At 43.4% G+C, this 27915-nt stretch overlaps 1 protein-coding gene across 2 annotated transcripts in view; it reads left to right on the top strand.

The window, feature by feature from the left end:
- Positions 1-27915, top strand: part of USP46 (ubiquitin specific peptidase 46) — a 54527-nt gene that overhangs the window by 13720 nt on the left and 12892 nt on the right. For both annotated transcript variants that reach the window (XM_081117339.1, XM_081117340.1), the window contains 4 exons: positions 8723-8803; positions 11329-11542; positions 13206-13435; positions 24599-24675. In XM_081117339.1, coding sequence (XP_080973465.1) covers positions 8723-8803; positions 11329-11542; positions 13206-13435; positions 24599-24675 — 602 coding nt within the window. The remainder of the gene's footprint in view (positions 1-8722; positions 8804-11328; positions 11543-13205; positions 13436-24598; positions 24676-27915) is intronic.

The following is a 27915-nucleotide window of genomic DNA, read 5'->3' as shown; positions in this document are numbered from 1 at the left end:
TTACGAGCCAGCGTCCGGCTGCTCTTCACTGTCCCATCCTTGACGACTTGGGATCACTGTGTACCCCAGGGTCATCTGTCTTCATTAGCAGATGGTTTTGCTTCTATGTTACGATCATTAAATGAAGTCGTGTCGAGATCTTTTTCAGTTATTTCTCCCCACCCACTGTCATGTAAGGCATGGAAGGGACATGTTCTCATGGCGCAGAATGAAAATGCTCTTTAACTGCCTTCTTGTGGAGGACTGGCTCCCCGGGAAAGCCGGAGAAGGAGGGGGGGGCGGTGAGCGCTGTGGAAGCAGGACGTGGCCTGTAGTACAGTGGTGTTAAGATTGCGGGCTCACAGCCGACCCCTGCTTCGTACCAACACTTGACCTTGGCAAGTTACGTGACCTCCATTAACCTCCTTACCCTCACCTGTGAGATGGAGATGGCGCGTCCCTGTTAGTAATCTGTCTGGAGGGAACGTGTTGCTCACTTTGGTCAGTGGGGCGGGGGGCTTGTCCACTGTCTGAGCAGGACAGGCATTCGTAGCCGCTTCGTGTGGCATGCCCGGTGGTTCGCTGATGTGTGCCAGCCGGCAGCCCAAGAGGACATGCTCAGAAACAGCGCTGGCTCTCTGCCCAGGCCCTGCATCAGCAGCTGAGGAATTACTAAAAATATGAATGAAAAGATCATCTTCCCTGGCCTGCGGTCAGGAGCTCAGACTCTGGAATAGAATAGCCTAGGTTTGAGACCTGGCGCTGCCTTTAGGGACTGAGTGAGCTTTGGCAGGTTTCCTCCATTTCTTCGTGAGTAGAATGGGGATAACAAGTGTAATCGGCCTTGGGTTAGTGGACAAGATTAAATGAATGTATAGACTCGAAGTTCTCTTGAACCAGTAGCACATACTATTTACCCTTCCTGTTTCCCAAGTTCATTCAGTCAGCAAATATATTAAGTACCTTTTATAGGCCAGGTGCTCTGTTAGGTCCTGGCAAACCAGTCAGATGGAATCCCGGTCCTCATCAAGCTTTGGTCTAGTGTAGGGTTGGCTAGCTTTTTTGCTAAATGGCTAGATTATAAAAATTTTAGGCTCTTTGGGCCACAGCATCTCTGTTGCAACTATTCATTTCTGCTATTCTATTGTGAAAGTAGCTATAATAAGTAAATGAATGGTAGTGGCTGTGTTCCAATAAATCTTTATTTACAAAAACAGTTGGTGGGCCAGATTTGACCCATGGGCTCATTTGCCAGCCTGTGGGCCAGTGGGAAGACAGATGTTGAATAATTGCAAATAAGTATGGTGTTAAAAATTATGATAAGTGCTATGAAGCTACCTATAGGGTTCTGTGAGAGGAAAGGGTCAAGGAAGGTAGCTTTGAAGAAGTGACACTGAAGCCAAATGATGAGGAGGAGAGAGTCAAAGGAGGAGAGGAGAGGAGAGGAGGGAAGAGGGGGAGTCCTCTGAGGGGCCAGAGAACGGGCCGCACTAGTTCTGAGCCAAGAAGCTCAAAATTGCAGTCTGCATTTCTGTCTTTTAGAGACACAACAGGTATTTTACAGCTTTCCTTGGATAAAAACATAATGGTGCCCTGGTGGGTGGCTCATTTGGTTGGAGTGTCGTCCGTATACCAAAAGGTTGTGGGTTCGATTCCCGGTCAGAGCACATACCTAGGCTGCAGGTTTGATCTCCAGTTGGGGCGAGTATGGGAGGCAACTGATCAGTGCTTCCCTCCCTCCCTCCCTCCCTCCCTCCCTCCCTCCCTCCCTCCCTCCCTCCCTCCCTCCCTCCCTCCCTCCCTCGTCCCTTCCCCTTCCTTTCTCTCTAAAATAATCAATAAAAACATATCCTCCGGTGAGAATAAAAAAAAATTTGCTCTAAAAAGAAATGCCTTTCTATACCCACCTCACACATCTATGATTCATCCTTCCCAGGTTGTTGTTGTTGTTTGTTTGTGTTTTTGTGGCACCCCTAGGCAGTCACAGAATTGCTTTCAGAAATGCTTTGAAGAGCCAACATTATCGTCGTCTTGTTGGAACTTGTCCCAGCCCAGATTCTATTTTTAATAAAGTGCGGTGCCTTGTTTTTCAAAGGTTACCAGATTTGTTACTGATAGAAATAAGAACTCTGTTTCTTACACTTGCAGACCCTGTGATTTACTGCCCTAGATAAGTTTTTGTTCAGCATCTGGTCATATAACAGTTATTTTCAATGCCTCCCGCTTGCCTTTTGTGCCACGGTGCTGGGTGCTAGCAGTGGAAGTTCAGGCTCTTGGGTTTATAATGCATCTTACAATTTACATCATCCCCGTTTTGCTTGATCTCTGCCACCCTGAGCAGTAGGCAGGCTGGATATCAGCAACCAGGCCTCTCAGCCAAGAAACTAAGGACAAGAGAGAAAGTGACCGAAATCGGGGCCAAATTCGTACTGGGGAGAAGAAAAAAAGGTCAGTCCAGCTCTGAGGTGTGTGCTGTGGGCCTTGGATAGCTGATCTGTGGGATGTTAGTTTGCTAATTTTTTATTTAAATTTTCATGACAAAAATAAGATATGCTCATAGTAAAAAATGCAGACAGTTGAGAAAAGAAAAAGCCCCTTGGTGCCCTCCTCGTCTTTTAGCCCTACTCCCGGACACTGGAACTAGTGTTAATAATTTCTCAAGTGTTTTTAAAGGGGTTTCCATGAAAATGCAGGTGTTGAGTGCTCATGGTCTGCTGCGGTCACCTTGTGCCCCTCAGATGTAGAGGTGCCAGGCCCACAGCAGGGCTCAGAGTCTGAGGATGGAATGAATGACATTCCTAGTATTGTCGTGTACACATTGTTACCTGCTAACATGTTTTTACTTATCACCATCTTTTTAAAAATAGCTACATGGTATTCCATCCTATAGAATTAATGTAATTATTTAACCAGTTCAAGATATTTCTTTTTTCTGTTACAAACTGCTGAAAGGACCAATCTTTATTTTTCATTTCTAACTTTAGCTGGTTGTGGCTGCTCAGGTGAAGGCCACGTCTTCCAAGCTCCCTTGCAATGAGGTGTGGCCGTGTGACTAGATTAGATTCTGGCCAGTGACATCCTGAGCATAGGTGATAGGTACAGGCAGGGAGCATCCTTGAAAGGGGAGGAGCAGTATCTCCCTCTTGTCTGTTCCCCCTGGGCAGAGGTTGTAGACTGCAGGAGCTGGAGTGGCCGTCTTGGTTCCCAGAGATACGAACTGACTCTTGAGGATGACAGAGCAACAAGATAAAAAGAGCCCAAGTCCCCAGTACCGCAGAGCCACCAAATCAGGCCTGTCTTGAATATTTGCATGAAAGAAAGAAATTTCCATCTTCTTTAAGCTGTGCTTGTATTACTTGGGTCTTTGTTACAGCCTCTATATCTTTTCTACCCATGTAAGTGTGTAGAATATACCTTGCTTAAAGTAGCATTGCAGGGATGAAGGATGTGCTCGCTGGTACTGCCTAATTGGCCTTTCAGCTGTCATCATCATCATCATCTCTCGAAACATCCCCATCAAGTCTGTGTCCTCTTATCAGGCAGAGATTTACATTTAATATACTGAATCCCCAAGTCTGTTAAAGATGCATAAAAATTCATGTTACCAATGGGAAATACAAGCAAGAGTTCAGTTCTGTATCAGTGGCATCCTGTATCCATGGGAAGCAGTTCCTAGAGAGTGTGTTTACAGAGGGAGGGGAGAATGGGGGTGGTGGAAGGTACCCCTTAGGCCTCACTGAACAGTGGGGAGGGAGGGCTCACACAGGGAAGCTGCTCAGGCGGCCCTAATCATCCCCGTTCAGCCAGCCGGCCGGCCAGCTGGTATTGTGGGCCTACTGTGTGCCAGCCACTGAGAGTACAGTATTGAACAGATCAGACACAGTCTTTGCTCCTTTGAGGTATATAATTTAGAGGCTAGGGTGGATGTTAATAATTATGTAAATAACAATTGGAATAAATACTAAAGGGAGACATAAGGATGCTACCAGTGGGGAATAACAGGGTGTGTGTATGGGGGGGAGGGAGCGTTAGTTTCCCATTGCTGCTGTAAAAAATTACCACAAACTTTGTAGTTTAAAATGACACAAATTAGCTTTCTTAGTGCTCTGGAGGTCGGCAGGGTTGCACACCTTCCTGAGGCTCTAGGAGAGAGTATGTCTCCTTATCTTTTCCATTCTCTGGCTGCTGCCTGCATTCCTTGGCTCAGGGTCCCTTCCTCCATCTTCAGGGCCAGCAGCGCAAATCTCTCTGAAGTCTGCCTCTGTAGCTGCATCTCCACATTGACTCTGATACTTGCCTGCCTCTCATGAGGACCCTTGTGATTACACTGGGCCCACCCAAATAATCCAGGATAGTCTCCCCATCTCAAGATCCTTCAGTTAAATACCTGCAAAGTCCCTTTTGCCGTGGAAGGTAGCATAGTCACAGGTTCCGGGGATCAGGGTGTGGACTTAATTTTGAGGGGCCATGATTCTGTCACAGGGACTACCCTAATCTAGGAGCTGTCAATGAAGAATGCCCCAGGCAGGGTGATAGGTACAGGCAGGTGAGGACCAGGGAAGAGCCTCAGGTGATGGGTGGGAGGGAACTTGAGGTATTTGAGGAACAGAACAAAGGCCATTGTGGCAGGCCCAGTGTAGGAGCCAGTGACTGGCAAGTGAGACTTTGGAGACTGTGGTGGAAGTCACTGGAGGATTTTTAGGCTGATTTGTATTTAAAAAGAGCACTTTTGCTGCTGTGTTGACAGCAAGGTTAGAGGTGAGTCTAGTGGATGTTGGAGGCCACTTAGGAAGCTATTGTAATTCAGATGAGATGCTAGTGGCCTGGCCTCGCTGGTGGCAGGAGATTAAAAAGAATGGATTTGGGAGATTTAAGGAGAATGAATCAGTAAGACAGGATGATGGATGGGCAGAGTGCAGAGGGGCGTGTCGGGCATGACCCCTAGGTTTCTAGCCAGGAGGAGGGTGGCATGGTCATTTCCTAAGTGGGGAAACACCAGGAAAAGATGGGATTTAGGGGGAAGAAAAAGTCCAAGCTCTAGTTTTGGGTAGATTGATTTTTGACTGCCTGTGAGACAAGCAGGTGGAAATGTCAGTATCCATCCAGTGTGAATGAGCTTAGCAGTGAGGTTTCTGGGATGGAGATAAAAAGTTGGAAATGGTTGGCACCTAGCCACTGAATGAAGCCATGGGAATGGTTATTGCCTGGACTCCACAGAGAGGCATGTGGGGAGGGAGGAGCGCCTCGGACAGCATGTGGAGAAAGCCAACAGCTAAAGGTGCCCCTGGGGTTGGCAGTGTTTGGAGCTCATCAGGGATGGAGTTGGGGTAGAATCCAGAGGGGCTGTTTTGAGGGGAGATGTGGAGGTGAGAAATAGAGACAAGTCTTAAAGAACAGCATGGGAAACTTCAAATATATAGTAGTATTAGGTTCCCATTGCTGCTGTAACAAGTTGCCATTAACTTTGTCTCTTAAACAATACAACTTTGTTATCTCACAGTTCTGGAGGTCAGAAACCTGAATGGGCCTCCCTGGGCTAAACGAAGGCGGTGCAGGGCTGCGTTCTTCCTGGGATGGTCTTCTTGCCTTTTAATCTTCTAGCGGCTCCCTGTGTTCCTTGGCTCCTGGCCCCCTTCCCATCTTCAAAATTAGCAAAGGCGAGTGGAACCCTTCACTCGTTGCATCACTCAGATCTGTTGTTCTGCTTCTGTCTCCCACTTTTAAAAGTGCTTGTGAAGACACTGATAATCCAGGACTGTGCCCCTATTTCAGTGTCAGCTGGACAGTAAACGAAGTCCATCTACAACCTAAATTTCCCTCTGCTGTGTAGGTCATGTATTCACAAGTTCCGGGGATTAGGCCTGGGCATCTCTGGGAGACCATTTTTCTGCCTGTACACATATATGTAAAAGCATAAACAGGATAGTATATTGAGGCCCACCTACCCACCACTCAGCTTTCACAACACAGCTTCACCCCCATCCCTCCCCCCTCCCCACGTCACCATTGGAGCCTTTGAAACAAATCTTAGACATCATCTGATTCATTTGTTGACGTTTCAGAACCGATGGTTGTTTAAAGAATCTTAGCTATGAAGGAGAGGTGAGTGGGAACTGGGGGAGATGTGTGGGAGAGCATGGATGGATTTTTAATAGGAGAGACACTTAAGCATGTTAAATTCTGACGGGAAGGATTTGATAGTAGAGGAGAGATTGGCCTCGGACAAAAGAGAGATCTCTATCATTAACTGGAGGCACGTAGGTTGGAGGGTCTGAGAGTTTGAAATTAAGGGAATTCCTCTCTGCTGGTTAGAAAAAAAAAATTTTTTTCCTGTTGAGTGGGAGGCCATTGAGAAGGACAGAGGGGATGTTGAAGTTTTGAGGAGTTTGGGGAAAGTTGGAAACAGTTGTTACGGAGTGGAAAATGTGGGATGTGTTGAGGGTCACTTGGATTTGGTGAATTCTAGTGAATCCAGTGAGCTTGGCTGTGTGACTTTTCCCCTATAGCATTGTACATCTGTCTGGGTGTATGTTTATTCAGAGAAGGTAGATAATTTGGTTCTTACTGTGTTTTGTTTGGTTTTTTTGCCAGGTGGTGTGGCAAAGGACAGGGTAAGAGGAGTTTATAAGAGCCACTGAAATCACGATCCATGGACCCTGAGCAAGGAAGGCATTTGTACAGTGCTGGAGTCACAGATGGGCAGATATTTTGATGGGGTGTTTTTCTTAAATACTGCTCCCTGGGTCACCCTCCTTCTCCGACTCCCCCTCCAGTGGGAGAGTATTAATATAGGTAGAAAAAAGCAGACTCAATCCAGTAATTCCCAAATAGCAAAAATCATGGATTAACTTGAATATATGGCTAGCTCACAAAGAAATTTAATGAGATCTGACTCCATGTGCTCTACTCGTATATCTGACATTCCTTCTGGCCTCTAAGCCACATATACTAATGTTGCTTCAAAAAATGGCTGTAGGTGTATTTAATATGCATTGATTTATGATTGAGATGTAGCTTTATTGAAAATTTTTAGTGATTTTTGTCTATACCATAAAATCTTGCTGTAATATGGCAAGTGTTATTTTTAAAATTCAGCCTTGTATGTATATGGGGTCTCGTTGTTGTGAAGGCAGTGAAAACCACACATGCTCGCACATGGCGCACACACGAGAAGGTAGTGAAACTGTTGTGCACACAGATGACCAGAGAATTCATCGTCTCAGATGAGGGGTGAAGGAATGTAGATTGGTGGATCAGCATGTGGACCTAGCAGACAAGTGAAAACAGAGGATGTTAGGATAACCGGATGGAATGTGCTATTTCTGCTATGGTTCTCTTTGCATGGAATTGGGTTATTTTGCATTTAATGGTGTTTATTGACATGTGACCATTTTTGACTGGTTCTCGGCCCACTTTTTGGCTGTTTCTTCCTGTGACAGGAGATACTAATTATATTAGTCCAGAATAAGTAGCAGCAGCAGATTTATTTTTTTAAATAAAATATCACAGTCTCTTTCTTTTTAAAATACCTTTCACCTAAATCTTGGCGATTCCATGAGCTGTGTGCCTTCCGTGATAGCCTGAGAGCGCGAGAAGGCTGTAGGATGGAGCCGTGGCACACAGGAGCCTGATCCTGCCCACCCCAAACTCCCTACTCTGTGGCACTGAACTTTGCTCCCCTTTCCTGGTCCCAGCCGACTCACCCACGCCCTGGGGAGGCATGCTAATCAAGGTGCAGGACTCCTGGCCCTTAGTGGAGCGCAGTAAATGGTTTTGTTTGTAGGATCACTCAGTATAGCATTTAGTTAAGATCACACGGGCTTCTAAGTCTAGCGCTGGGGTTGAAGTCCCAGCTCTGCGACTGGTCCTTGGACAGATTCTTAAGCCTTCTGAGCCTTACGTTTCTGTCTGTTTAATGGGGATTATAATAGTACGTACTTTATAGGGTTGTTGTGAGAATAAATAGTGCAGTCCCTGGCACATGGTAGGAGTTCCCAGTATCTGTCATCATCATTGCGGTGGACTGTTAAACTTGGGCTCGCGTGGCTTACCAATTTGATGCATCTGGGACTTGTTAGGTTTTAAATTTTATTTCTCTATTATTTACAATATTCCTTGGACATCTCCTTTTCAGAGAAGGGAAGCTGCAACTGTCTACCTTCTCCCTCGCCCTCCACCATGCCTCTCCTTCACCCCCTACTCCCTGGGGCCCCTACCCTGGTCTCCTGCTTTGTTTTTCTCCACTGCACTTACCACCTTCTGTCCAGTGGACTTGCTTTTTCTGTCTTCGTCCGCTGAAATGTGAGCTCCACGAGAACAGGCATCCACGTCTGCGTCGTTCCGTTGTGAGAGCCTGGCACCTGGTGGGTGTGTGATAAATCTTGATCAGAATGAAGAAATTGACTTAGAAAGTGATGGGATGATTCTACACACCACCGAAGATTATTAAAGCTGCCACCGCTCTCTGAGCTATTCAGAAGCTCTTAATGACAGTTTGCTCCTCTGCCTGTCTCGAACTCCTTTCACAGTAGGAGGTCATTGATGCCAGGAAGAACAGGTTTTGGGGACGGCTCAGTTGGATGAGAGGGTCTACGGCTGGTTTACTTCTGACCCCTTTTCTTTCAGCATGACCACCGAACACCGGGGCAGCCAGGGGAGATGCTTGTCTCAAGTGGTCTCTCAAGTATCATTTTACTTTGTCTATTTTACATACAACAGAGCTTTTGTTATTTTTCTCTTTTAGGGCACCAATGCCTCTGCTCTGGAAAAAGACATCGGTCCAGAGCAGTTTCCAATCAATGAACACTACTTCGGATTGGTCAATGTAAGTATTTAAAAAATGTATTATTTTTATCAGACATTTTAGAGTACTTGAATCAACTCCACTGCCATTTTCATCAACCGTTTTTAGATAATTGTTCATGTTCTTTAGTTCTAAGAGGTGGCACATGTTGGGGAGGGAGAAGTTTAGTCCAGTGTTTGAAAATGTAAGTTGTCTCTGAAAAGGGCTTAATTACTGCATTATTGGGTCAGGTTCTCATTTTTTTCCCACCTGTATTTTAAAGGATTTCCTTTGTACATACCTTTGAGAGAGGATTTCATTAACTTCTGTAGCCAAATCTGCCTTCATATGTTTTCTTTCCCTTTTTCCTCTGGGTAAATAGACCCCTCAGGCAGTCTTTGTTTCAGTATGTATCAGTACAGTCAGAGCTTTAACACTGTTACTACCCCATCACCAGTAACTGTTTAATAGTATAACTTGGTGGTGGTACCTGAAGCAGGGGTGGGGTGTAGGGGACCAGTTCATCTCAGAATCCCTTGGCCTCATTTTACCCGTGTTCAGCAGTGTCTCCCTTGTATATGGCCAGACTCACCAGGCCCTGCTTCCTTGATAAGCTGATTATGACCAAGTAGTAAGGCGGCACCACCCACCATCCTCATGAGCATTCTTCCGATGTGGAGCTTTAAGTGACATCAAGTGTTAACTCATAAGTATAGGCACCTGGTTTTCTGGAACAATTGCCCTGAGCTTAGCCAGTCAGTCCCTAGGTGTGATAGGTAGTAATTTCCACTGGGGAGGCTGGAAATATTCTCTGCAAGTGAATGCTGCCTGCGATATAATGGAAAGAATGAACATTGGCTTCCGAGTAATACAGACCCAAGTCTGAGTTCTGCCTGTGCTTTTCACTAGCTGTGTGCTCTCAGGCAAGTCACTTGACCTCTCTGAGCCTCCTTTCCTCCATCTGTAAAATGGACATCATACTGGTTTCTACCTCTTGGTTTATAGTGAGGGATCAATCAGAGCTCCTATTGAAGACCTTGACATGAGGCTGAGGTACATCGTGGACACTTGGTGAATGTTAGTTCCTCTTCTTCCCCAGGAGTTGTCCACTGGATCAGGACCAAGCAATACTGAAGGGTATTTGGGTAAAGGCAACCCATTGCGTAAAAGAGAAAAGAATGGAAGGGGAAGGTACAGGAATATAGGGCATCGTGTTGGTGAAATACTGACTTCTAATTTTAATACAATGTCTTTTTCGGACATTGTGCACAGGCCTCTGCTTAAGCTCTCTGGAGATAGCTATCCAAGTAGTGGGACTCCTGCCCTGGCCGAGGGAAGTACAAATGCAGACTAGGGGGGAGAAGTGAGGCCGCTTCCTAGTTTGTGGGAACATTGTGAGATCTACATTTATAGCTTTATGTTCACTTCGGATGGTAATTCATGAACATTCCAGGTTTTCTTTAAAAAGAGGTTTGTCTCCTATGACGAAGTTGTGTCCAAGTAGATTAAAATATGTAAAAATAGGAAATGTTCTGTCTTAGCATACGTGGAAATGTCACGGTAAGTATGGCGGAGCATCTGTCTGGCTCCTGGGTAAATGGCACGCAAGCCACCAGCCAATCCCGAGAAGGTGTTCGTGCTCTATTTCAATCTTATACAGTGTTTTGTTATCAATGGTGTTAATCTTGTTATTTCCTTAGGGTTTTTGTGTGTGTGTGTGTTTTCTTGTCATTTTACTATGTAGGAAACATTCCGAGGTGCTCGCCTCTGCTGTGTGTTTCCACAGCTGGTTTTCCAGTCAGTGAAAACCACTGAGATGATGATTTCCCCTCTTTAATCATCTGAGTATCTGTGGGGCTTGAGAGGCACCAAACATTACTGTGCAGGCCCTGATCTGATTGCAGGAGGCCAGGAGCTGAGTGCCACTGTGTCACTGTCTTGGCAGAAACAAGCGCAGGGGTAATTTAGGAGTCACGAGAGGGAAGCTGGTGGGACCTGAAGGAGCCACCTCCTTGCCTCCGTGGCTCAGGAGGAAGCAAGGAAATGGGGTCTGCAGCCAGTGGGCAGGGGCGCTAGAATCTTGAAAGAAACACTAAAACAATGCCCCATTCAGCTAAGGCCGGTTCGTCTGAGCAAGTGGTTCCTAGTTTTTGGGTTTCTTTTTTACTTGGATTTTTATTTTTGCTGTCAGAGGAGTTTCGATGTGTTGCCGTGTGGCATCTTTTATTTAGCCAGCCGCCTTTCTGGGTCTCCTTGTTATGTCGAGTTTTTTCTCTCCTCTGTGTTTTTAGCACCAGAAGGTCTCATTGGGTGGTTTCATCCAGGCAGAGATGCTGGGGGGCTAGCAAGGCACCAGGTCATGTAGACTCGTGCTCATCCCCCAGCTGGTCAGCTAGTCACCGGTTTCGAGTGGTTGACTAGCTCTTTGACCCGGCGAGCAAGACTCGGATGCCGGGAAATCCAGGCGGGCTCGTGGAGGGAGGGGGCCCTTCTCCCTCTCTGCACCCGTTCCCAAGGTGGCGCGTCCCCGGACCGTGATCTGAACTGTCCCTGTTGTCCCCTGGCAGTTCGGGAACACGTGCTACTGCAACTCTGTGCTTCAGGCCTTGTACTTCTGCCGGCCGTTCCGTGAGAATGTGCTGGCATACAAGGCCCAGCAAAAAAAGAAGGAAAACCTGCTGACATGCCTGGCGGACCTTTTCCACAGCATTGCCACGCAGAAGAAGAAGGTTGGTGTCATCCCACCGAAGAAGTTCATTTCCAGGCTGAGAAAAGAGAATGGTGAGTGGTGTGGAGGTGCATGTGTTTAAGGTCTGAAATGAGGAGAATGGACAGTGCTGTGTATCCTCAAAATGAATCTTTTTTTCCCCCCAGGGGACAATAGTATGGCCCACTACTCAAATACAGGTGTTTTTTTTTTAAAGAAAAGATATATATTTTTTTCCACCCAGTATACATAAACCAAAACTGGATTAAAATATGCTTAAAAAATTCAGATTTGTCACCTCCCTTTGGAATCGTCTTTTTATTTGTTTCACAGTTGGAAGGCATTTTTTTTTTTCTGGGTAGGATCATTGTAAGAGGGAAAATTGCCCAAGGCAGCCTTGTAAGTAGGACACTGAGTGGAAGAGATAGGTTGATGCAATAATTGAATAAAATACTACTCTCTTATAAACTTGTTATAAGTGATTAAAGTAAATGCATATTATCTAATCAGGGCCTCTACTGTTTTGAAAATAATACCTCTGGTTTTTATTTGCCTAAGACAATTAAAAGGATATTAAATTGATACCTTTCTATGATAAAAATGTCCTGCTTTCACCTGATTTTTTTCTGCTTTTTCTGTCTTTTTTGGGGGGGCAAGTGGTGGTAGAGACTAGGTTATTCCGGAAGTTTTGCGTTGCTAATTTTTATGACTATAGAAATATTTGATATAGCAACTTGTGTTTCTTTGCTTTTTTAAAATATATCTTTATTGATTTCAGGGAGAGAGGAAGGGAGAGGGAGAGAGAGATAGAAACATCATTGATGAGCGAGAGTCATTGATCAGCTGCCTCCTGCACGCCCCCTACGGGGATTAAGCCCACAACCCCGGGCATGTGCCCGATGGGGAATTGAACCGTGATCTCCTGGTTCATAGGTCGATGCTTAACCACTGAACCACACCAGCGGGGCAGCAACGTGTGTTTATCCTAGATTTCAGCCTTAGTCCAACAGATTTGCACAGCTAATCGGATGTTTGTTATATAAAGTCTCATTTAATTTGATTGCTGTCTCTTACAGTTGTTGTAGTTTATATGTACCAGAATAAAAATAATCGGAGAAGGAAGCAGAGCATGCCCGAGTCTCGTTGTGAACGTGAATAATAATGAAGTCTCCCAGCTGCATTCATCTCTAGATCGTTTGTCTGTATGGCAGGGAACAGCAGCAGGCTCCTGGAAGCATCTGTATTTGGTTTCAGGATGCTATCGGATGGATACATTCTCACGTGCACCCCTCATCTCCCGTATGTGCTTCATCGAAGCTGCTTCTAGACTGGGCCAGGGTTCAGTATGATCTTTGGGAAGAGACTGCAGTTGCTCTGGATAAATTACAGAATGAATAATTGATCATTGGTGGTCACATCATATTTAAATATTGATATTTTATCAGGGAACTTATCAAGTAATTTCTGCTTTTTTTTTTTTAAGAATAAAGGAATTTTGCTAGCTTTTTATCTACATGATGACTTTTAGGGAAGTTCAGTTCTTGGTGGGTGGTAAAAAATGGAAATAACCAAAAATTATTTTCAGACTTACCTGTTGAAGCTGCAAAATAGAAATGAATGTCCTCCACACCTGTCCCCGCCTTTCAGCATACAAACTGAAGTGTGGCATGTAAAACTGAGCATCTTCTTTTGCTTTTTAAGAGCCAGAGGTTGAAATAATGGCCTTCTCTTTTCCAGATCTCTTTGATAACTACATGCAGCAGGATGCTCACGAGTTTTTAAATTATTTGCTGAACACTATTGCGGACATCCTGCAGGAGGAGAAGAAACAGGAGAAGCAGAACGGGAAATTAAAAAACGGCAACATGAATGAACCTGCAGAGAACAATAAACCAGAACTCACCTGGGTCCATGAGATTTTTCAGGGAACACTCACCAACGAAACTCGATGCTTGAACTGTGAAACTGTAAGCATTGGTCGGGCTCTCATGCAGTTTGCTTGTGCATATTTGTAGAGGCCGTGCTGTGTGTGAGTGCAGTGTGATATCAGAGCATCAGCAGTTGTCTTCAGTGTAAGTGGACATATTTATATATATGAACCTAGGGTGCAAACTTTCGGAAGCATGTCTCCCTCTGAGATGTCTCCGCTGGCTAAAGTAAAGCGAGGAGGGCACATCTCAGCAACTGGATTGCTTTGCATCCTGGATAAATTTTAGGGTTTGCACATTGAACTGTGGTTGCAAGGAGGTTATGTGTGACTTAGACCATCTCCCCAACTTGAAGGAAATGAGCAGTGTGGTGTGGTGGACCTGAAGTCAGAAGACAGGCTTGACTACTGTAAGTCCTTATATCACTGTTGTGGGGGCTGGGTGAGCGTATGTGTTTGGATGAGTGTGGCACATGGTGGGCACTTAGTGTTAGATGAATTTGAAGACATGATCTCCAGAATATGATTCTGGATGTCATGTTTGCTTGTCATATTTGATTTAATTTTGTAACATAGCAGTTAGAACCTGGCTCTAGAGCCAGGCCGCCAACTTGGAATGTTGGCTCAGCCACTCAGTAGCTGTGAGACCCTGTGCAGACTGTCCCACCTCTTTGTCTTCACTCTTCTCATCTGTAAATTGGGGATAATGAGAGGGCCTATCTCATAGGGTTGCTGGGGGATTAAATGAGTGAACATTTGTAAAACACTTAGAACCATGCTTGGCACATAGGGCGTATGCAATAAATGTCAGCTGTTATTACTTACGATAATTACTAGCAACATAGGAAGCCTGTGGGCTCATCAGGGGTCTCAGAGTTTCTTGACATTGTATGAAAAATCCTTTAGGATTGTGCATTTTTTTCTGGGGAGAGAGTAGTTTTCATCAGATTCTGCAACAGGGCTATAGCACAGAAGTAGTTAATATATGTGGATTTAATTGGAAGGCTCTTTGTTTTTTGACAGTCTTTCTTCTGTCCTTTTAAACAATTTTGGAATCAACACTGGTTTGTTCATTGTAGAAAAAATTAGAAAACAGAGCTAAGCAAAAAGAGACTAAAAGTCAACCAGCAGTCTCCCCACCCACAGATGATAAATTTATAACATTTTCTAAAAATTGTGATCGCATTAGCCCAGAGATAACCACATGAACATTTTCAAATATGCCCTGCCAAAGCATTTTCTACATGTACTTATCTACCTGGAGACCTTTCCTCCTTCCTGTCTCCTTCTGTTTCTTTGTGCTTCATATTCCAGTACATTCAGATGAGTACAGAATTAGAATAGTATAATAAATCCCGTGTGTGGATTGCCTACGCTTAGTGATTGTTAGCACATCGCCCGTCTTGTTCATCTCTTCCCCGCACCCTCTCCCCGTCATCAAACTGGTCTATTTTTAAGCAAATTTCAGATTACATATCATGTCACTTGTAGCTTCTTCATTACTTTGTTCTGTATCTCTAAAATGGGTGGGAACCGTTTTTCTGCCAAGAGCCATTTGGATATTTATAACATCGTTCGAGGGCCATACAAAATTATCAACTTAAAAATTCGCTATGAAAAAAGCTCCTAGATTTATTGAATTTTGAGTCCTGCCTGCGGTTGCCTTGGCAGGGCTGGATCAAATGGTTTCACGGGCTGTGTATGGCCCGTGGGCCGGACATTCCCTATCTCTGCTCTTTTTACTTTAAACGTAAGTACAATTACTTTTTAAAAAAAATTTCTTTAAATCACTATTCACTCAGTGTTCAAATTTCTATGAAACTTTTTCATTTCTTTTTTTTTTTAATAGTCGCTTAATTCAAATCAGGATACATACATTATCCACACATTGCACTTGGTCAGTCTGCATCTTAATCTATAGGTGACCCCTCCTCCGTTTTCCTTGCAATTTATTTGCTGAAGAAATCAGGTCCCTTGGAATTTCCTGAATTCTGGAAACATCTGTGGTGGTGTTTAATATGCGTAGTAAATGGCAGTATGTTACCACCCTACTCTTTGTTTTTATTTAACACACCTATTTTATATTTCTTTTTCTCTCTTACCTGCTTTTGGATCAATGAAATATTTTTTTTTTTTAAATTTTTGAAATAAGCACGTTACTAAATTTATCTTGTAGTAAGTACTCGATTTTCAGGGAGGCTCAGTTTTATTAGTATTTTCTTTTTTGTCTATGAACAGGTCAGTTGATCCCCAAAAATGCAAATATTGCATCTCAAATACTTGTATTAAAAAAGCTATTACCTAGCCTGTTTCTTCCTGCAGGGTTACCATAGATGGAAAAGCCTGAGCCCGAAGATTTCTCTGGAAATTTTGGGTGATACTGTAGTTTGTGACCATGGGATTCCAGCCATTTATAGGTGGTTTGTGGAAGTGATTGCGTGTGTGGGTATGTCTTTCAGGAGGACGGGGCAATCAAATTTATTCTTACATTTATTCCTCCCGAAATGAGTACTAGATGATTTGAGGCAAGAGTGTTTCTTCCCTGGAGTTTCTTGGATAATCACTTCCATTTTCTTAGATCCTTCAACTGAACAAGATCCTAGGAGTTGTCTGCTCTTCTCTCCCTGTCGCTCGAGTCCCTTCAGTGTCGTTATAGCCAGTTGGTCACCAGCGTCCACTGGACCCTGTCCAGAGACAGGGAACTCAATCTCCTGAGGAGATGCCCTCCGTTTTTAGAAAGCTCTCTAATGTTAGAAAGCTCTCTACTTTCTAAGAAAATACATAACCTGCAGGCTTTTTTTTTGTTCTGTAAAATGTTGAGGACTTCTTGTAAAAGAACACTTAGCCGTGAAGTTTTTCTGCCCAGGATGAGAAACACTGGCCCTCCTTTGAGCAATGTCCTCTGCTCAGGGCAGGCAGCCTTTAGACCGAGCTTCAGTCAGAATTGCCAAGACCCACATTTGTGAAATCTCACAGTGGGATTAAACCGCTCTAGATCCCTAGCAGCAAATTAGCCCCCGGGGGAGCCTTGCCATTGTGGCTGCCTGGCTGCTAGTTCCTCCAATTGTGGAAAACTCATTGTGGGAGCCTTCGTGTTTTCAGAAAACAATAATTTTTTTTTTCCTGGGTCTCACCCTTTGTAAATGTTGCTTGTGATTGCTGTACAAATGTCAACTGCCGGATTTTTGGAGAAAAACAGTTTCATTCTGCAGTAGACCTGGAGAAACTATTTTAAGGGGGTAATTCAGTGCTGACTTCCCTCGGCAGCCTTGAGCAAGGCGCCTCAGAATTGAGGCGCGGGGGTTTACAGAGCAGCCTCAGCTCTCCCTTGGTGGTTCTTTGCTTGGGTCATAAGATTTGCAGGGCCAGTTGGAGCTTAATTTTGTTGTTGTTGTTAATTTCCCCCCTTTCCATTAAAACTGGGTTTTTGCTCTGCAAACCTGTGGTTTTCAGTTGCTTCTCAGTGGCTTTAAGACATGTCTCTGTCTGTCCCTGGAACCAGAGTTTGTCTGAAGAACTGCTTTATTAGGTACCAGTGGTACAGCTCCTTCTTGCTTTGTTTGCAGGGGTCAGAATTGATCCAGTGGAGCTTCTGAGCCCTTCACGGACGCGGGCGGGGTGGGCAGGGCGGCCAGGTGCAATCGAGTCCCTGGGATTCAGGTGGGATGTAGTTGCAGCTTGTCCCAAGCCCGCCGTTTGGCACCTCTCTGAGCCAGGGCATTTTCAGTTCCTGGCTGAACAGCGTGGGGCTCCTGCCTGGTCACATTTTCTACTAAGCCCAGGAAAGGAGTCACATTTGAATATTATTTTAGTGACTCAGGAACTTGATGAAGCTCATGATTTATATGTACGCCCTATAAATTAATTTGTTCTGTTCATTGATTTGTAATTATAACTTTAAGAAGAAGGGCAGGTAGGGTCTCTTCCACCCTTCTTGTTTTTGGTTTGTTAACCTCACCTGAGCATATTTTTTCCAACGTTTTTCAGAGAGTGGAAGGGAAGGAGGGAAGGAGGGGGAAAGGGGTGGGGGGAGAGAAACTCCATGTGAGAGAGACCCGTTGGCTGGTTGTTTCCTTCACATGCCTGACCGAATTGAGGGGCGGGTATCGAACCACAACACAGGTACTTGCACTTGACCAGGAATCAAACCCGTGACCCTTCAGTGCGCAGGCCAACGCTCTAACCACGTAGTCACACCGGCCAGGGCTCTTCCACTCTTCTTAAACTAGAGTTTTTGGGGATCCCCATGCCCAGAGTGGGGGGGAAGAAAGGAGAATAAGATGTAGTCTGTACTTGCTGAGAGTATTGGAGTCTTAGTGATGTGTATGTTTCCGTGGAGACAAGCTGGATTTTCATTTAGACCAGAATGAGATCCTTGTGGGTGGGAAGAAAATGGTTTTCTTTTCTGGGAAGAGAAAAAGAAGAAAAAAAATTGCTTGATCACTCATTGCTTTTGACTGTGTCAGTCTGGGCAGGGAGAGAGAGAAAGCCAAGTGGGAGTGTTTAGTGCCATGTTTTGATACCCCCAGCGGGGTTGATGCACCTGAGCAGTGGTTTCTCACGCTCTTAATTCTGGAAGCAGTTTGCACTGGGGATTGAGAAAGTTACAGTAACTTTGCTCAGTTAGTTAATTAGATTTGTACCTTTCCCCCCCTCTCCTAAAACAACTAAGTAGAGAAAAAGATTTCTGTCTAACAGGAGACAATGTTTCTTTGTTTTTGCTCCTTTCCAGTTATAAGAGTTTTAGTAGAACCTGATCCTAGCTATCTGAGTTATGTATGATTCCAGTTGGCTAGAATACTCTCCCCCTCGCCTCCCCCCACCCCCGCCCCAAGAAGGACCATTTGGGTCTAGAGAAATTTCTGCTAATTAAAAAATATAATACCTGTGGATTATTTTAAGAAAATAGAATGGTCTGGCTGGCGTGGCTCAGATGTGGAGCATCGACCTAGGATCCAGGAGATCGCTGTTCGATTCCCAGTCAGGGCACATGCCCGGGTTGCTGGTTCAGTCCCCAGTTGGGGGCATGCAGGAGGCAGCCGATCAATGATTCTCTCATCATTGATGTTTCTATCTCTCCCTTTTCCTTTCTCTCTGAAATTAATGAAGACATTTTAATAAAAAGAAAACAGAATGTAACTCTCTCCGGTAGCTCAGTTGGTGGAGCATTGTCCTGTATACCAAAAAGTTTGCAGGTTCAGTTCCCGGTCAGGGAACATATTTAGGTAGCAGATTTAACCCCTGGTTTGGGCACGGACAGGAGGCAACAGATCGATGTTTTTCTTGCACATCAATGTTTCTGTCTCTCTCCCCCTTCCTCTTTCCCTAAAATCAATAAAAAACAATACCTTCTGGTGAGGAGTAAAAGAAAGTAAGAAAGAAAACAATATATAAAAAGATAATCATTCATAATTCTGCCACCCAGGTATCTCTGTTGGCATTTAGATATCTTCTCTCTTGTTCAGTTTTTTGTTATTTATTCATTCATTTAGTAAATACTTATTGGGTACCTACTAAATGCTGAAAATTATTTTAAGTATTAGGGTTATAGCAGTTAAAACAAACAGAAAAGATAGCCCCTGCTCTACTCTTTACTAATATATTTATATATTTAAAGCTATAAATTTTCCTTTAAGCACTGCTTTAGCTGCATTCCACAAATTTTGATATGTGTTGTCATTAATTCAAAATATTTTCTAATTTTCTCGTGATTTTTTTCTTTGATCCATGTATTACTTAGCGGTATGCTGTTTAATTTTCAAATATTTGGAATTTTTCTAGATATCTTAATGTTATTGATTTAGAATTTAATTCCATTGTGGTTAGGGAATATATTCTGTATGATTTCAATCCTTTTAAATTTACTGTGACATGTTTTGAATCCTAACACTTGGTCTGATCTCTTAAGTGTACTTGAAAGCAGAGTCTCTCAATCTTGGAACTTAACATTTAAGATCAGATAATTCTTTGTTGTGGGGGCTGACCTGTGCATTATAGGTTGTTTAGGAGCATCTCTGGCATCTGCCTGATAGATGCCAGTAGCATCCCCCAAGATGTGACAACAAAAATGTCTCCCAACATTGCCAGATAGCCCCTGGAATGCCGTTTCCCTTGCTGAGGACCACTGAGTTGAAAAGATTGTATATTTTGCAGTTGTTGGACATAGTATTCTATAATTGTCAGTAGGTCATGGTGGCTGACAGAGTTATTCAGATATTCTGTGTTTTTTTAACCCCCACCCCCAGTTTTTCATTCAGTTGCTGAGAAAGGGGTGTTAAAATATCTAACTCTGATTGTGGAATTGTATTATTTCTCCCTCTAATTCTGTCAATTTTTGCTTCATGAATTCTTTACTCTTTTTTTTTTTTTTAAATATATCTTTATTGATTTCAGAGAGAGGAAAGGAGAGGGAGAGAGATAGAAACATCAATGATGAGAGAGTCATTGATCAAGCGCACAACCTGGGCATGTGCCCTGACCGGGAATTGAACCCCAGTCGCCTGGATCCCAGGTTGACGCTCAACCGCTGAGCCACGCCCGGCCGGGCTCTTTACTCTTAAAAACAACTTTAAGGTATAATTTATATACCATGAATTCATGCATTGCTTTTTAAAAAAAAAGTAATTTGTTACTTTTGTGTAACTATCATCATAGTCCAGTTCTAAAACGTCTCCATCACACCAGTAAGATCCCTTGTATCTGGCAGTTAATCTCTGTTGCAAGCCCCAGGCCACCACTAAGGTGCTTTCTGTCTTTAGATATTTGCCTTTTCTGGACATTTCATATAAATGGAATCATGCAACATGTGGTCTTTTGTGTCTGATTTCTTTTACTTACATAACATTTTTGAGGTTCATTTGAATTATAGCATATGGTTGATTCGTTTTTATTGGTGAGTAGTGTTCCAGCTTCATGTATTTTTGAGGCTCTGTCAAGAAGGGCTTCTGTATTTTTTACTACTTTTTTTTAGTAAATTGACCCAATTATTAGGAAGTGTCCTTTTTTATTTCTTACAATAATTTTTTATAAAACATATTTTATCTGATACTAATAGAGCCCTCTACAACTTATGTTAACTCTTTGCATAGTATATCTTTTTCCATCTATTTACTTTCAACCTATCTGTGTCTTCACATGTAAAGTTTAGCTTTTATGGACAGGATATAACTGGTCTTGCTTTGTTTAAAAAAAAAAAAAAATCCATTCTGCATTGTCTCTCTTTTAGCTGTGATGTTCATTGTATTCATGTTTAATATAAATACCGCTGCAGTTGTGTTTGGGCTCCCATTTTATTATTTGTTGGCTGTTTATTTCCCCTCTGTTTTTCCTTCTCTGCCTCTTAAAAATATTTTTTGAATATTTATGTTGTTTTTTTCATGGTTGCTCTTGAGCTTACAATATACACACTTCACTTTTTACATTTAATAATAATATTTGACATAAAACAGAGAGCTGTCCCCTCTGTCCCCACCCTCCCTTGTCCTTGATGCTATAGCTGTCGTACGTATTACTTTTCCCTTTGTCGTAACCCCCACAGGACAATGTCGTCGTTTCCATTCCGGATGCTCCTCTGTCTTTCTTGAGGATCTGGATTTCTGTCCGGTGTCATTTCTCTTGAGCTTGCAGAACTTGCTTTAACCTTTCGTGTAACACAGTTCTGTTAATAACGAACCCTCTTCGTTTGGCTTTCGTTCTTGAAGGATATATTCGTGGGATATTACAATTCTGCATGGATAGTTTTTTCTTTTAGCACATTAAAGAAGTTGTTCAGCTGTCTTGTGGCCTCCATGGTTCCTGATGAGAGATCAGCTTCCCACTGAGTCATTCTGTAATGGGTTGTTTTTTTCTAGATGTCTTTACGATTTGCTTTTTACTTCTGGCTTTCAACAGTTTGACTGTGATGTGCCTTCTTTGTATTTATTTTACTCGGTGTTTGTTGAGTATCTTGAAATCTATAAATGTATGTCTTCCACCAAATTTAGGAAATATTCAGCTGTTTTCTGCCCTATTCTTTTTCCTCTCTTTCTTGGACCCTAATTACATGTATAATATTATCTAGCCTGTCTCTGAGTATCTGTTAATTTTTATTTAAGTCTTTTTTTTCTATCATTGGATAATTTCTATTGATTTGTCTTCAAGTCCACTTGCTCTTTCCTCTCATCACCAGTTTGCTGTTCAGTTCATCCAGTGTATTAATTTTTCAGTTTTGTAATTTCCATTTGATTTTCCTTTTTTCATGTTGTTTCTATTTCTCTGCTGAGATTTCTTTTTTGGGTCATTGGGAGTATATTTCACTTTAATGAAGATAGTTATAATAGCTTCTTTAAAATCCTTGTTTTCCAGTTGCAACATCTGGGTCATCCTAGGATTGGCCTTAGTTGTTTTATTTTAGAAATGTCTTCCATTTTCTTGGTTCTCACATATTGTAAATTTGGATTGTGTCTAGGACACTGAGAATGTTAAGTTTGAAATTCTGGGTTCTGTTATTTTTCTTCAATGAGTATTGAATTTTTTTAGTTTCAGCAGGCAGTTATCTTGGTTGGACTCAAACTGCATACTCTGCTTCTTAGGCAGCAGCTTGAATCAGGTCAGGCCTTTTGTCTCTAGCCCAGTCGTGTGATTGTACTCTGGATATGTGCCGCTCAGGGTCAGCCAGAGATGTGGGCAGGCAGGCAGAGTTGAGGATACCTTCTAGATTCTTGACTTTTAGTCCGGCGGACATGGTTTCCCAGATCCAGTTTCCCAGGTCCAGTTTTCTGTCTCCTAGACCAGAAAGACTGCACCCCGCCACTAGCTAAAGGCTGTGAAAACATGACCTCGTTCTGTGCAACCTCTTCAAGTGTGGACTCCCCGTCTGCCTGTTTGTGTTCCCTCTCCAGTGCTCCCAGGTGGCTACATTTAGTTTATAGTTACCTGAGTTTTTAGTTTTCTGGAGGAGAGTTGGAATCCCAGGATCTTAGTCATTACTGAAGCCAGTCTTCTGAACTTTTATTTTAGTCTGGGGGAAACAGACAACAGACATGAAAATGACATATTTATAATGTTAAATACAGTAAGTTCTCCCTTAACGTCATCTATAGGCTCTGCGACTTTAGCAACATAATGTATAATGAAACCAGTTTTATCATCGGCTAATTGATATAAACAAGAGTTAAGTTCCTATGGCATCTCATCACTGTTATAATGAAACGACGTTGAACGAAACCACGTTATTCAAGGACCTGCTGTGGTCGTACTGGTTATCTGTTGCTGGGTTGAAAACCACCCCAAAAGCCTGAGACCTAAATCAGCTCTGATTTATTGTTATCATTCATGCAGCTATGGACTTGGCTGAACTTGTGTGTTGGTATTTCATCTGGCTCACCCGTGAGTCTGCAGGCCAGCTGGGGCTTGGCTGTAGGCTGAGCTTGGCTGGGTACCTCCGTGAGAACAGCTCTGCTCCATGGGTCTCGTCTTCTTCCTGGGAACAGTGGGCTAGCCTGGGCCAGCCCTTCTCATGGTGATGACAGAAGGGCAAGAGAGCCATTTCACAAGTGCTTATTCAAGCCCCTGCTTATACCATATCTTCTAGCATTCCACTGGCCAAAGTGCGCCACGTGGCTGAACTCAGAATCAGGGGTGGGGGAAACGTACCTCTTGATAAGAAGATATGTAAAGCCATGTGGCAGAGACGCTGCTACAAGCAGTGGTGAGGATTTGGGGCCTCTCATGCACTCTCCCATAGCAGTCATAGGTGCTGTAAAAATTAAGTTAGGGTGATAGCAACAAGGGTGTGTGTGTGTGTGCGCGTGTGTGTAAAATATACAGGGTGGGCAAAAGTAGCATTACAGTTGCTCATATGGAAAATGATACAGTAATTAATAAATTATAATACAAGAATAAAACCTGTGTTTTCCATACTCGCAGTTGTAAACCTACTTTGCCCACCGCTGTATATAGGCCTTTTTTAATACAAAATTGGAATTAATTTACATAACTGTATAGCCACCTTTTTCATTTAATATGATACCCATAATGTAGTGTAAATTGTTTCCAACTTTTTGACCATCTTATGCCATTTAAAATTTTCTACCCCTCTGTGATTTGTTGAGTGCTTACTTCCTAAAGCACTTTACATGTATTATTTATATCATCTTTAAAACAACCTTATGAAATAAATACTTGTACTGACCTCACTTTACAGATGAGGAAACTGAGGTACAGAGAGGCTTAAGCAACTGGCCATAAGTCACCCACTTTAATACGGGGCAGAGAGTCCATCTCAATACATTAAAAGACTGTATTTATGTCTCTGACTATTTCTTTAGGTAATTCCCTAGCAGTGGCGTCTTGGGTCGTAGGGTAATTGTCACGCTTAAAGGAGTATTATTTTCATTTTGCTGCCAATTGACTGAGCACCTCAAGGTTGTTGCAGGAATGATTTGCCCCTCCCACTCCAAGACAGTAAAATGCTAGGCTTGCTGGAGAACTGCTGGAATATAAACACTTCCTTGGTGAACATCAGTCAGTAGGACACCCGCATTGGTGCACGGGAGCTGTGGAGGGCTGAGGAATAGCCCGGGCCAGGGAACCAGCCTGCCGAGAGCGTCCGCAGTGTGGCGAGGGGAGAGTCAGGGCTCCAGGTCCAGTCGTCACAGCTAGCACGGGGTCCTGCAGGTGATGACCACATCTTATATCAAGGACAGCTGCACGTGTAGCTAGTGGGACTCCCGCCGGTCATGCATTAGGCTCCCTGCGGTTTGAGTGCCCAGGCACAAGGGGAAGGGAGTGATTTCAAGGGACTGGCAGAAAGTGCAGGCAACTTAATGAAGGAGTGATCCCCAGAGCAGTAGGCTTTCTAAGTCTCTTGTCCTTTCTCCATTTTTTTTTCTTCATTCTGTCAGTCTGAGCTATTTGGACATCTGGCTGATACCTCTGATTTTGGAACAGTGGAGGAAATGAATGGAAAGGGAGAGAAATCTGGTTGAGTTTTAATTATTAAAAGTTCCGAATCAAAGCTGGGCTAGAGATAGGATTAAATTGAAACTTTGAGCTTTTCTGTAGATTGGTTGTTTTCAAGGTAATTCTGGTTGCCAGTGACTATCCAAAGCAACATACCATTTTTACTGCAGTTACGGTTTTTGGTTACCTGTAAGCGTTCGAGATGCTATGTCTAGTGTGTATTTTGTGCCTAAGACTTTTTTTTTTCCTTTTTTTGCTTCAGGTTAGTAGCAAAGATGAAGATTTTCTTGATCTTTCTGTCGATGTGGAGCAGAATACATCTATTACCCACTGCCTAAGGTAACCTTGTGAATTTTAATTGTGGTCTGAGCTTTTGATCAGGCTAATAAATAAGTGGGGGAAAATATCCTATATTTCCTCAGGAAATAATCTTCCTTTCTGTTAAACCAATATAACCCTATTTTCTATTTCTTTTCCAAGAGAGATTAAAAATAAGTATATGTGGCCTGGAGAAAGGTCCTGCTGAGAAGAGAGTCTCGAGTGGAAGCCATTAGTCATTAAGTTTAAAAATACGTTTCTAATCTTTAATCTTTAATACAGATGTATTGAAGGGGCTCTCCTCTCTCTCCCTCCCTCTCACACACACCACACACATACAATCAATTACACGATTAAGTTAATAAGTGCTATAGATGCCTGCCATTCCTTTCTTTTTCTAAGCTGATCTGTTATTTTAAAAATCATGCACTTGTGACCTGAGAACCAATGAGGAAATTGCCTTTTCCTCCAACATCCAGATTGTACGGAGATCATTCATGGGGAAAAATTTCTCCTCGTTAGGGTTTAGTGGAGGTGAGGAACCCAGAGTGTAAGAACACTACGTGCCTGGGATCCCTGGGATCGATCTCTATAGCTATTGCATATTTAAACTGTGCTCAAAATTGATACAAAGACACGGTTTCCTTTTTCCCCGCCTCACCTCTTTATTCTCTGCTTTACAGCAAGAGGTTGTGAGTGCTTCTAATTAGCTGGGCCCGGTTCTGGACACTGGAAGTAGAGGAGCGAACACCAGACACGTATCTCGCCTGCTTACCTTCCGGCGGGGTCCACAGGCAGTGATCGGGGCTTTGAGGAAGTGAAACAGGTCTAGAGAGTGAGGGGGCCAGTGTAGACAACCAGCCGGTCAGGTGGGTCTCCCATTGCTCAGGGTACTGCAGCTCAGAGACGCCTTACGGTGTCCTGGCGAGGCTCTGCTGATGTTTATCAGTGGGAGGAGGGTGACAGAGTTGCTCTTTCAGGAGCGCGGGTGACTTGGAACATTTTAGATGTAGGTTAAAGAGACTGCTGTGGCGGTTGACTGTAAGAAAGTCACCTTGCAGGGCGAAGGCGCCAGCTGCAGCGTGGAAGAGCTTGGTTCATCTGGGTGTAATGTACTGCGTGAGCTGGGGGCAGATTGCTCTCCCATCCCCCGGGGGTCTGACCCCCCCCACCGCCCCCCAACACTGTGCTGATGATTACCTCAGCGTTCCTGTTGGTTTCGCACATCAGCCCTGTCCCCAAATGCCTTAGGTCTAGGGGTCTAGGACAAGTTTGTTGTCTCTGTTTGCAGAGTGTTTTGTAGGCCAGAAAGGCCTCTTTTTCCTGTGAATGGTCCCATTTATGGAATGGGTTTTTAATCTTCTTGTGAAAAGAAGCCAGTTTTTACTTCCCCAAGGTTTTATGCTCTCGTGATAGAAGTGGTTGAGGTTGTGCTAACGTTAGTCGCAGATGAGGGGATGGGAGGAAAGATATTTGTCCACACCCCTTCTTTGAAAAGGGTAGAGTTAGGGAGAGTTTGGAGATAGGGAGGTTGACTGCTCCTCCTTCCTTCTCAGTATTTTCTGGGCTGTTCAAAAGGGCAGATGGCAGTGGCCTTAGCTTTGAGGACAGTCAGGTACAGGGCTAATGGTTCATTAAAATTTCAACCTTTGGGAACCTTGTTATAAAGAAACATAACCCAGATATGTGTTCTTTTTTTTTTCTTCTGGAGAAATGTATATATTGGCCATGCATACCTGAGGAAGGCAGGCTAGCGGCATTTGGAGATGTTAACGCTGGGGTGGGTGAGTAGGAAATGGCCTCAGTACCTTTGAAACAACGCGAGGTTCTCATCTGATGGGACTGTCCAGGCTGATCCTGAAGTGCCTGCCCGTCCTCACTTTACATCATCCTTAAACTAGACCTTGACTGACTGACCTGTCCCTGCCCTCATGCCTGCCTAAGGTCTCACCTCCTGCTGGGTGTTGTCATGGATCACTAAGAGCTCTGGGATGGGGGTGGCAGCTTCCCAACTTCCCAAGAGAAAGATGGATGTTCAGGAGGAAGGCCCAGGGAGGAAACAATGCCAGCGGATGGACCCCTTAGCTTTTTCTGTGAGAGACAAGATGAGGAATGATGATCTTTTTTGGCCTTTTTCATGGTTTAATTTGGTTTGCATTTTTGAAGGTTTGTTTTTAAAATTAGAATTCTTAAGTTTCTTCTGTAACGTCACATCTCCATATCCCTTCTGATGCGTGTGATGTTTTTACCTTTCATTTGGTGACGAAAAAAGTTAAAAATCAAGCTAAAATTGTGGAATTTAAATGTCCTATTTCTGCCACCTCCTTCCAGAAAGGTTTTCGTTGATCAGTTACAATATGTGTTCAGTGGACTTTTGTCCCAGAGAAATGATGATATAAAATGTAGTTAAATTCAGGATACAGGATCCATGCTATCGCTGAGCTATAATTATGTTATCTCAAATCTTCATACTGTGTCTTAGGCAAGGTGAGTCCTCTGTATCCCAGGAGGATACTGAGTAAGCTTTTTTTTCTTCTTTTGAAAAGTTAAGGGATGGCCTCAGGCAAAAACTAAAAATACGTGAAGTTCATCTCAATTATCCTCACATGGCCTTTTTTGGTATTTTTGGTCTTCTACGTTTGTGCCTTAGTCCCTCCCTCCTCTTCCGCTCTCTTCCTCTTGTTTAAATTCCCATTATCCCAGGGCTGGGAGATCAGCCAGGTATCAGGAGGAAAGTAGCCTTTTAATTCTCCCAAAGCTCTACTTTAAAAATTAATCTTATATTTTAAAAAATTCCTTTTCTACTTATTTGAGAAACTTCTTTTATGTACATATGCCTCCCACCACACTTCCATTGCCACACGCTTGCCTCTTAGTTTTTCTGATCTGTGTTTTGGTTTTGGTGGTGGTTATATAGTATTTTCTAATATCTTTACACATAAGTCTTTCTTGTGGATTTCTTTTTTTAATCTTTTTTTGATATTTTAGTCAGTGGTTTTTGAACTTTGTTGTCTGTCAGAATCACCTGGGGAGGTTGGCAAAATTCAAGGGCCTGGCCATATTCAAGTTTGGTGATCCAGGGCCTCTATTTTTAATTAATTCCCTGGTGATTCTGATACACCAAAGTTTAAGAACCACTGCTCTAGATCTTTGCCACTCAAACAGGGGTTCGTGGACTAGCACTATTGACATCACCTGGCATCTCATTAGCACTGCAGCATCTCAGGTGTCCCTCAGGAATGAATGAATGAATCAGAATCT

Source organism: Miniopterus schreibersii, assembly GCF_964146895.1.
Source record: "Miniopterus schreibersii genome assembly, chromosome: 1".
NCBI lineage: Eukaryota > Metazoa > Chordata > Mammalia > Chiroptera > Miniopteridae > Miniopterus > Miniopterus schreibersii.
This window is presented reverse-complemented; position numbering and strand designations above follow the sequence as displayed.